Source organism: Macrotis lagotis, chromosome 1 (genome assembly GCF_037893015.1).
Source record: "Macrotis lagotis isolate mMagLag1 chromosome 1, bilby.v1.9.chrom.fasta, whole genome shotgun sequence".
NCBI lineage: Eukaryota > Metazoa > Chordata > Mammalia > Peramelemorphia > Peramelidae > Macrotis > Macrotis lagotis.
The window spans coordinates 56,537,186-56,548,566 of record NC_133658.1 but is presented as its reverse complement, the minus strand read 5'-3'; the positions used below and the strand labels follow the sequence as shown (position 1 = coordinate 56,548,566).

At 47.2% G+C, this 11,381-nt stretch overlaps 1 protein-coding gene across 1 annotated transcript; it reads left to right on the top strand.

The window, feature by feature from the left end:
* The first annotated feature begins 572 nt into the window (after positions 1-572).
* Positions 573-2,072, top strand: FOXC2 (forkhead box C2). Its single transcript, XM_074223152.1, has one exon. The coding sequence runs from the start codon at positions 573-575 to the stop codon at positions 2,070-2,072; it is 1,500 nt and encodes a 499-aa protein (XP_074079253.1).
* The last annotated feature ends 9,309 nt before the right edge of the window (positions 2,073-11,381 follow it).

The following is an 11,381-nucleotide window of genomic DNA, read 5'->3' as shown; positions in this document are numbered from 1 at the left end:
GAAGCCACCTCGGGATTGGTCCAAAGTTGAGAAGAGGAGGTGTGGCCAGAGGAAAGTAAAAACTCGCTTTCAGCAAGAAGAGTTTTGAAAACTTTCCCAAACCCTAAAAAGGGAGTTTGACTTTTTCGGACTCGCTGGTTCCTCGCGGACAGACGCGCCGGACGCAGACGGACAGACGGCCTCGGGGCGCCAGCTGCCCCGATTTCTGGAGAGTTTCTGGAGAAAATTCTGGAGAATTTTAACATTCTTCTCCCACTGCCCACCCCATCCCCCCCTCGTCCTGCCTTTTGGTTTTTTTTCCCCCTTTTTTCCCCGTTCTCTCCTCCCCTTCTCCTTCTTCCCGGCTGCGACCCTCCCCGGCGAGTCGCCCCGAGGCCTCTAGCTTTCCGGGGAGCGGGGTGGATTTGGCTCGATCCGGCGGCCCTCCACAGGATGCTGACCCTGGGCCGCCGGGGCCCTTGAAAGCCGGCGCTCGGTGGGACCTGGGCCGCCCTCGCTGGACCGTCTCCGCGGCGCTCGCCCCCCGCCCCCCGCCCCTGGCCGCAGTCCGGCCCCGGGAGCCGTCCTCCAGGATGCAGGCTCGCTACTCGGTGTCGGCGGACCCCAACGCCCTGGGAGTCGTGCCCTACTTGAGCGAGCAGAACTACTACCGGGCGGCGGGCAGCTACGGCGGCATGGCTAGCCCCATGGGCGTCTACTCGAGCCACCCGGACCAGTACGGGGCGGGCATGGGCCGCTCCTACGGGCCTTACCACCACCACCAGCCCGCGGCGCCCAAGGACCTGGTGAAGCCGCCCTACAGCTACATCGCGCTCATCACCATGGCCATCCAGAACGCGCCCGAGAAGAAGATCACCCTGAACGGCATCTACCAGTTCATCATGGACCGCTTCCCCTTCTACCGGGAGAACAAGCAGGGCTGGCAGAACAGCATCCGCCACAACCTCTCGCTCAACGAGTGCTTCGTCAAGGTGCCCCGCGACGACAAGAAGCCGGGCAAGGGCAGCTACTGGACCCTGGACCCGGACTCCTACAACATGTTCGAGAACGGCAGCTTCCTGCGGCGGCGGCGGCGCTTCAAGAAGAAGGACGTGCCCAAGGAGAAGGAGGAGCGGGGGCACCCCAAGGACGCCGCCGCCCCCCCGGCGCCCAAAGCCGGCGCCGACCCCCCCAAGGAGCTGGAGAAGAAGGTGGTGATCAAAAGCGAGGCCTCGTCGCCCGACCTGCCGGTCATCACCAAGGTGGAGTCGCTGAGTCCCGAGGGCGGCGGGGCGCTGCGGGACAGCCCCCGCAGCGTGGCCTCCACGCCGTCCGGCTCCACCGAGGGCTCGCTGCCCGACCACCAGCCGTCGGGCAACGGCTTGTCCGGATTCAGCGTGGAGAACATCATGACCCTGCGGACTTCGCCCCCGGGGGGCGACCTGAGCCCGGCGGCCGGCAGGACGGGGCTGGTGGTGTCCTCGCTGGCGCTGCCCTACGCCCAGGCGGCCCCGGCCGCCTACAGCCAGGCCTGCCCCCAGGCCGTGGACGCGGGCGGGGGCTACCACTGCAGCATGCGGGCCATGAGCCTCTACACCGGCGGGGAGAGGCCGGCGGCCATGTGCGGCCCCGCCGTCCTGGAGGAGGCCCTGGCCGAGCACCCCAACGGCACCACGTCGCCCCTCGGCTCCCTGGGGCTCGCGGCCAGCCAGGAGGGCGCGCTCGCCGGCTCCGGCCACCACCACCCGCAGCATCACCCTCACCACGGTGGGCACCCGCAGCCGCCCCCGCCGCCCCCGCCCCCGCCGCAGCAGCCCCAGCCCCAGCCCGGCGCGGCCGCGGGCCAGGCCGCCTCCTGGTATCTGAACCACAGCGGGGAACTGAACCACCTCCCGGGCCACACGTTCGCAGCCCAGCAGCAGACTTTCCCCAACGTCCGGGAGATGTTCAACTCCCACCGGCTGGGAATCGAGAGTCCGGCCCTCGGCGAGCACCAGGTGAGCGGCAACACCAGCTGTCAACTCCCCTATCGCTCCACGCCCTCCATATACCGCCACACCAACCCCTACTCCTATGACTGCACTAAATACTGACGCCCCCCCGCCCTCTGCCCCCCCTCCCCCTCCGCTCCAGCCCGCCTCCTCCTCCCCACATCCCCAGCCGGGGGCTTTTGCAAAGGCTTGGACAAACTCACCGGCCGACCCGAGAGCAGAGACTGGTTCAGGTAACTTTAAATTTCTGGAATTGCAGACCAGCCAATCCGACTTGCCAAAGACAAACGATTAACCCAAATGAACCAATCTTTACATTAAAAAAAAAAGCAGCCCCCGCCTTTTAAGCAGAATGGTTTCATTATGCTCAATTCTGGGGTCTCAGAAAGTAAGTTATGGACCGATCTCCTAGCGATTGTGATACGACTTTCTCTATACCCGTACATCGCTTTATGTGCGAGTATATAGAGTATTTGCGTATGTATATGCTGTGTCCTTTACCCTTCTCTTACCGTGCTGTAAAAGTGTGTGGAATTCTATTCAGGCTAACTCAGAGCCATTAATATAATATTTAAAGTTGAGTTCACTGGATTTTTTTTTAAATGTCCCCCCAACGATTAAAGCCGCCCAGTCGAATACAAGGAATTTGTACTTTTGTTGTTATTGCTGTTCAGTTATGCAATAGACTTTCTTTCCACTTAGGGTTCTTCTCACAGAACAAGGAAATAATTTATTTTTGTTGGTGGAGAAAGAAGTCAAGTATCTGGTCATTTTTATTTACAAAGAGTGATGTTTTGTATAGTAGACTCGACCCTGAGCATTCCTTAAAAAAAAACCATTTAAAAAAATGCTTCACCTTTGTTTGTCTGATGTGGTCTTGACTGTTGTACTTAACTTTAAAATAAATCCATGTTGTTTTCTTGCTCAAAGCTTGACCAGTGTATTTGTGTCTTTGCATCTCCCCAAGGTTGCTCGAAAACACACCTGTTTTTCTTATTTTTTAAAAAAAAAATATGGGTGAATGCATGTGTATAATTCACATCTTCTATATAAATACTATGTGTGTGCTTATCTATCTATTGCTAGTTTTTACTCATCACACACAGATGAGGAAACAGCCTCAATTTGATTGATTTCTTGGTTTATTAAATAAGCAATGGGTTTGATATTCATCTCAAATTCCACTTGAAATAAACTAGACAAAAGAAAAAAAATACTTTTTCAAAACCAGATATCAGCCTGAAGACTGCATATTAATCACTTGCTGGTTTTGCAAATGTACAACTGAATAGAGAAATGCTGCCATCAGTTCTGAACATTTCTAACAGTTGTCCATTTATGGGAAAGAGACATAAAAATGAGAAACTATTATGGATTTTGCTTAATTGCTTTAGTTCTTTCCTGCCTTTCTAAATGGGTTCATTCTTACAGTTTTAGAAAACTTTTCTCATAGTAACTGACATGTACCATGGTAGGCCTAGATGTCCCCTCATTAGGATTTAAACTTCTTTCATTTCAGGGGCAAACTCTGTCTTGGTCCCATTTCTAAAGACAGAAATCTGGTGGGAAGTATTTTATACTTTAAAATTTATTTATAAATCCCTTACCTTCCCTATCCTTATTCCCATCCCCTAAACACTTCTATTTTTGTCAGAAAAGTAATTTTCTGGAATTTAAGGGATGAGAAGTCCACTTTTTAAGGCTTACTTTTAAACTCAGATACTATCAGCTCTCTTCGTTCCCTTCTCCCTTTCATCTCCTCTGTATAATTGATCCCTCCATAGACTCCCTGTAAACACTGTTGGAAAATAGTCAGTTTTATCATCTGCTTCATTCTCTGGGGAGGGGAGGAACCCCCCCCCCCGCTCCCATTTACTCCTGCAAATGCTTCTAGCCCCTTCTTTGCCCAGTCACAATCTTGACCGATTCCCAGGAAACAGGTGAAATCCACCCCTCCGGTATTAACTTGTTTGTGAATATACTATTTTGATGGGAAACATTTATATTTTAATAGATTCCCTCAAGATGGAGGTGGCATTTTTTAAAAAGTAACTTGTGAAACTATCTGAACTCAGAATTGATCTTTAAATGATGACATGCCTCATGGATGCTGCTTTAGCCAAAATAGTGTTGGAAAATATCACTGGAGAAGAGCTCTGTGTTCCTATCCTCAATATTATTTGAGAGCTTAGGAGAGAAATTGCATCAATAGATCTCAGGTGCTACAGAATGGAATAGGTGGGAAGATGTCATTGACGATTGATGGTCCAGTTTCGGTTTGATGCTTCATTTCTTCAAGTTCTTGAAAATACAGTGAAAGAGAATAATATGAATGTAGGGACCCTTAGGGCCAGAAATTTTTTGATTCCTGTGATGCTCCAGAATAGTCTGAAAAATTTTCCTTTGCCTTAGATGCCCGAAAAACTTTCTGATTTTAATTATCTGGATTAATCAGATAGGTTTACGTTAGATGGAAGGGATGAAGAGAAAAGATGGGATTGAGGAGAAAAAGATCCACACGGAGCTGCAACAAAAGAATTCAAGGTCGTTAAACTCTGTTGAGAATATATTTCAGAGCATCTTTTTCTCTCGAACCTCGTAGCTCCAGCGCCTGTTGTCGGATTAATATATATTGCTCTGGGGAATGGATGGCTCAAATGGGGTAGAAGGCATGGGAGCTGCTCAGGGCCAGCCAGCCCAGAACCACAAATCTCGGTAGAAGACCCAGTACAAATGTTAAAAAAAAAAAAAAAAAAAAAAAAAAAAAGCAAAACAAAGCAAAAACAGTGTAGCCCGCTCCCTCTTGGTTTCCAAAAAAAAAAAAAAAAAAAAAAAACCCAAGGCCGAACTTTGGGGGAAATGACAGTCTGTGGGGATCTTCTGGGGCCCCACGAACTTACTCCATTCTCTCAGCTGCTTTTCATCATCCCCTCCAAAGCAGGCCCTTCTTTTCCCCACCCTCTGCCAGCTGCAGGTGGGGCTGGTAACAGACACGAAGATTAAGAGGAATCTTTTATGTCTCAGGAGCCTCAAGGCCTCTGGCCTCCTCTTTGGCTAACCCCCCTGGGACTTGAAAACATATTAAAGCTACCCTGGACTAGACTGGAGGCCCAACTCTATTCTGGGGACGCTAGAAAAGGAGCAGGCCCCTGGCAGGCTCAACCCTCAGCCCTCCGAACTTCAGATTGCATAGCTGGGGTTCTGTCTAGGGAATTGTCCTCAGCCTAGAAATCCCCGACAGCTGCAGTCGTCTGAATAAGAAACTCTTTCTGCTGGACAGTTCCGACGGACCCCCTCCTCAATCCACCCCCCCCTCCCCGGCCTGCCACTGCTTTCCTCCCTAGCCATTGCCTTGGACCGTAGAAAGGGGAGCCTTGGAAAACTAAAGAAGAGGTCTGTGACTGGATGAGGGACGGGGGTGGGAGTGCAGAACTCACTGGGCTTCAGACAGAGACTGTAGCCAGGGAGGGGACGTCTCCCCACTTTCTTGAATCGGTATTGAGACCCGAGCCCCTCTCTAGTCTGTCACCCTTAGGTAGGACTCAAACGTACCCTAAAAGATACCAAACAGACAGGCAAATGAAGTAATTCTGCTGGCTAGGGGAGAGTTAACCCTTAGGTTTCCAAGTTCTGAATATACAGACCGGTTTTAAAGAAAAGCAAAAAACCAAACTGCGATGACTTAAAAATACAGATGAGCACTGAGCACCGGATCTAACTCAGGAGCCTTGGGAATCAAAATAGTAACAACTGGTTTCTTTTCCAGGTCAGTGCCAGGCCAGTTAAAGCTTTAGGAATTTGTCACTAGGCCTGGGTTTCTCTAACAGATCCTAAAAGATCAAAAGGGGAGAAAAGTTCCAAACTGAGTAAGTAGAAGCCTTCAGTTTTCACAGGCCTACAGAGAGGCTCATCGTATCCAGCCCTGACTCAGGGTGTGGAAGGGCTGCGATTGTCCTTTTAACAGCTGGGCTGGTGTGTATACAGCGGGGATAGAAGAGTATTAGAGAGGGGACACATGCTCTGGTTTGGCTCCTCCAGTTCATTCCTATGGTTTACGGGAAAGGCCCGGCGCTCAGCTACTTGGGTTCAGCTTCCTCGGGAGACAAAACAGGAGGATGAGTTTAAAATAGGAAGAAAAAGGAAAAGTTGGGGCTGCTTCCCTCCGCAGTTCGCGCAATCGCCTACAGAGCCTGCCCTACGGTCTGGCTCTAGAGACACAAATGCAGAGACTTTTCTGAACGGATGGGGGAAGGGGGAATGCAGAAAAGTGAGCCCGATTTTCCCTTTGAGCTGAGCTCTCCTCGCTAATCTCTGCGCTTTCACCTTTCCCTACGAAGATGTAAAGGGAGCCCCTGGTGATCTGGCCTCTGGAATTGCATCGATAACTTTAACCGAATTCACAGAAATCACTATGTCGCAGGACTTGGAGAGAGGCTCCCCTCTCTCGAGGAGGTTGGTGGCTATGGATCTGATGCTATGCAAAGTCCCGGGTCATTCGTTTCCTTTGTGCGACAGTGCCATACGGGGACAGACCCACGGACAGTAAAACAGGCATCTGTCACGGTGAGCCTTGTATCCAGATCGGAGGAGGGTTTTTCTATTGGCTCAGAGAAGATCATTTGAGAAGGTGGAGCAAAAAGTTTGGTGATCGGAGAACTTCAGACGGCCATCACACTCTTAGCGAGCCTAAGTCGCTCGTCCTCCCTAGGAAGGTGAGGGATGCTCCAACTTCCTCCGAGTCCCTTGGACGGCGCGGCTCATTCCCCCTTGCGCTGCAGTTGTGTCCGAGGGCCTTCTGCGCATTCCTCGCCTAGACCCCACACATATTTGACATGCTTTCAACGACGTGACTCTATTAACTTCTCTGGTCTTTATTGTGCTGCGCGCCCATAATGACCTCTCTGAGGCGTTTTAAATGTTTTGTTTTTAGAAAGGAACTCGCCTCCGAGGGAACGTTTCTCACCGTGTGCAAAGACAGGTGATTCCGCCGTCCTGGAAAGCTACTGGAGGGTGATAAAAATAACACATCTTAAACCTTTAAACCTTTCCCTTCACATTTCCCGAATTCTTGCTGTGCAACGAGAAAGAAGAGGGCCACAGGGTTTCTCTCCCAAGAGCTAGGCTCCCGATCGAACTCGGAAAGCATCTCTTTAGTATTTGTTGAATAAGTCTGAGACTAGATCGGCACTGGGAGGATGATTGTATTCATTGTATTATTTAGCTCATTTTCCACAATCCTAAACAGTAGACTCGGCTACTTAGTTGGCTCACTTCGGGATGGTTTCCTGAGGTTGTGATCAAAGACTAAGGAGAGGACAGAAGATAGGGAAGAGCCAGTGGAATTTCTTGCGTTTCTTCCTGTTCTAGGGCAGAGATCCTTAACTTTTGTATGTGTCCCACACCCTTTTGGCAGTCTGGGAAACCTTTAGACACCTCAGAATGTTTTTAAATTTATAAAATAAAATAAATAGAAATCAATGCATAAAACATAGAAAAGAATGGTATTGAAATCCAGTTACCTATAGCACATTAATGTTTATATGCATGCTATGTCTATGTATGCATGTGTATATTTATGTTTATGTGTATATAGGTTTATTCAAACATATATCTTTTGTACCACCAAAGATTATGTATGACCAAGTGAGAAGTTACTTCAGTTGGGAAAACTGGTTCATTAATATTCTGGGTGGGGCCCAGCTCCTTTCTTTGTAATCTTGAGAGAGGTAGAACTAAATCCTTTCCTGTGCAAAGCAGATAAAGTCCTAGAAGTAAAGGGCAAAAGCTTCATATTTAGACTCCCCATTTTCCCACTAAACTCTTTTCTCTTTTGACATTAGTGAAGATTCTCTTTCTCTACAGTCTGTTCTGATGACCAAATTGGCAATCTTAGCAATCTTAAATAGTTAACACTGTTTAATTTGTACTTTCATCAGGAGATCATTCAAAATTTTTTTCTCCATTTAAACTAGTTTCTACACAAAATCAAGTAGAAAATGCTGGCTTTTATTCATATGGCAAGAGAAATTTCTATAAGCTAAATATTTCAGGCAAAAATACTGTGTGTGTGTGTGTGTGTGTGTGTGTGTGAGAGAGAGAGAGAGAGAGAGAGAGAGAGAGAGAGAGAGAGAGTAGAAAGATAAAAGGAAAAGAGAGGATAATGGCGACCTCCACTTCGCATTTGGGCGTATATAGAGAGCAAAAATGGTGGTTATAGGTGGCACCTTTGGTTTTTAAAAATTCCTCAACACCCAAACAAGCGTTTAACTCCAAACTCACATATTACAAGGCAGAAAAATCTATGTGATCCTGGGCAAGTCACCTAGCCTCAGGTACCTCTCTAAGGTTATATATTGAAGAATCAGTGCCAATATGAATTGGCAGATGGAGTTTCCTCATACATGAATTTCCTATACCAAGTAAATCACAGGATTAGTTAAAACTTATCCAACAAAAGAGATCTTGTTCTACCTCCTTTTCATGAGAGTAAACTGAGTCTCAGGTGAACTAATTCAAGAGCATAGGATTATTCAGTGGGAGAACCCAAATTTTAGGTATTTTGATTCCCATCTTCTTTCTAACCCATTCTCATTTAGCTTTCTTATTTTTCCTGAGGGGGAAAAAGGTCAGTATAAGGATACTGCCTCTGACCTATCAGATTCTGCCTTTCTCCCCAGCTCTCCAAAATCCCTCTTATTGTAAATTCAAATTGATATACCATTCTAAATGCTGTAGGAAATATATAACATAGTTAAGATATGGTCTTTGTCATCTACTTGCTTAAAGAATAGTAGATGGATAAGAAACAGACAACTATAAGCAGTATTTCCCCCTACTGCCCTTTTCTACCACAGGCCAGGCCTAAACCAAAACTCCAAATTACATTTGAACATTTTAGAATTCGAATGTTTCAAATATCTATATTTTGGTACAACTGTAGAGGGAAAAACCAGCATTATTTTTTAGTCTTCTCCTGAAAAGACTACCTCTCTGCTGTCTATTATTTTCCCATATATCTTTCATCATTATTTTTAAGAATGATATAGAATGCATGGTCTGGTTTTCAGTAGTCTCATGCTACTGGAGATTATAGTTTATTTTTCACTTAAAAACAAAGCATTTTTGATCCTAGAAATACTGAAATGAGAAAAGGAGATTAATAGGGATTTGATAACTCAAAGTTGCATCATTCAGTCTTCATCAAGCATTTTTAGTGTTTTCTAGTGTTGTGTAGAGGGGATTTTATTCAGACGTGCATTAGACCAGACAGGATCTGAGGTTCCTCCAATTCTGAGAGCTTAGAAAATTCTACTCAAAATAAACAGCCCTTTCCCCCAACCCCTTCCCTCCTGGGAAATGAGTGTTGTGGAAAGAGCCTTGGGCTGAGAGTCAGATGACTAGGGTTTGAGTGTTGGTTCTATCACTTAGAAACTGTGAGATCCTAGCTAAGTCACTTCAGCTCTCTGGGTCTAATTGTCCTTTGCAAAAGGAGACAGTGATAAAGACCTTTCTGCCTCTTATAATCTATGAACTCTCATATGGGCTGTATGATGCTACTATGATTATTGATTATTAATCTTTCATACTTCAGCAGGACAGCAATTCAATGACTGTTCTTATTCTTTCACTTTGTACAGAATTGGGTCCAGTTCCTCTCCCTTTCCCTCCCACCTAGGACACAAACGCTTCAATGACATTGTTTTAAAATACTGCTTGGTTTCTCTGGAATATTGAAGATGAGGAAGGGGATAGTGTGCCTCTTCTCAGACAAAGGAAGTCTGAGATCTCTGAGCTCCCAAGGAAGGTGCTCATGGCCATTTTGTACCAATTTGCAAAGGTAATCACTCTAAAAACATAACTTCAGCCTCAGTCACCACGGGAGGGGGTAGGATTCTGCTTCCTGGAGACATCAAGCAGCAGAGGAAAGACCATCTACCCCCACCCACACTGTCCACCCCAGCCTGGTACCTTTGGGGTCAGAGGATTTTCCCACTGTCCCCTATTTCATCTCTTTTTACCCTGTGATACTTAACTCTTCTCCATATCTCCGTCTCCTAACTCGAATTCTGATCTCCAATTACATTCGTATTTGGGCTTCAGGGTTAGGGACAGACACACATGCCCCCCTCAGACAAAGGAAATGAGAACCAGAGTGGGGGAGACAGACTTTTGCCCCAAATCACACAACTATTAAGTAGAACAGTCAGAGTCCCAACTCAAAGACTCTGATTTCACATCTTGGAGCTACAGACCACGAAAAAGGAATGACTATCTCTCCCTCCTCTCTCAGTGAGAGGGGTGGTCTTTACAGTCACTAAGAGCAGCCTGGGTTAGAGGCTCTTGCAGCTCCTCCTCCCTTTGACGGACCTCCCCCATTCCAATTAGTGCAAAACTGTATGTTGGGGGGGGGGGAGAGGAGAGACTTTCTTTGGGCTCAGATGTTACGTGGCGCTTTGAGAGGCAGCTGCATCAGCGCTGTTACCTCGAACGCCCCTGGGAAACCCTCAGAGCAGAGTGTCTCCTCAAAGGTTAACTGTTAGGTTTCTTATCTACTTCTTTCTTTTTTTCTTCTCTTTCACCAATACCTCCTGTAACTTGGAGTGTGTCTCCGCCTGTATCCGGCCCGTGACCATATAGGGCAGTATTTATTATTGCAATAATCCCGCTCAGATTCTTTCTAGGGGGACGCCCAGAGTCAGCCAGCATCGAAGGCAAGACAAGAGGGGTGCGCGGTTGGTTTCCTTCAGCCTGGCTGAAAAGCCTGTGTAGGAGCTTAGCCCAGGCGCTGGAGTGATGCGGACATACCCAGGGAGCTACCTGTACCTTTCCCCTTCTGCCGTGGACAGTGCAATTTTGAAAGGAGGTGTAGACGCTTGGTAGATGCCACAGTCACCTTTGGGAATGGACACGGAATTGGTGGTTGAGGATTAAGATCGGCGGCCACTTCTACTGGGGGCTCCCAGCAATGGAACAGGGCCTACGTGGCTTCTGGGGCAAGTGATCTCACCTTTCTGAGGCTCAGTTTTCCTAACTAGAACACGGGGATAATAATACTTGCTCTACTCACCTCACAGGGTTGTTGTGAGAAAACCTATAGAAATGTGAGTTGCTATTACTGTTATTTGTTATTCCGCCTCTCCTGGCTGTCATCTCCCAATTTTAATGCATTTTTTTCTAGGAGAGGATTAATGGAGAAAGTGGTAGGTAGGTTGCTTTCAGTCACCCATCCAGCATTCCTTTTTATGATACCATAATAAAATAGATGATAGCCAAACGTATACTTTATGTAACTATGTTATTATGTAATTGTATATTACAGAACTTTATGGTAAAATATTTGCTATTATTATACTTATATTTGTCCAAACCTGTGATTTTCACTGGGAGCTTCCAGTGAATGAACTCCTCCTG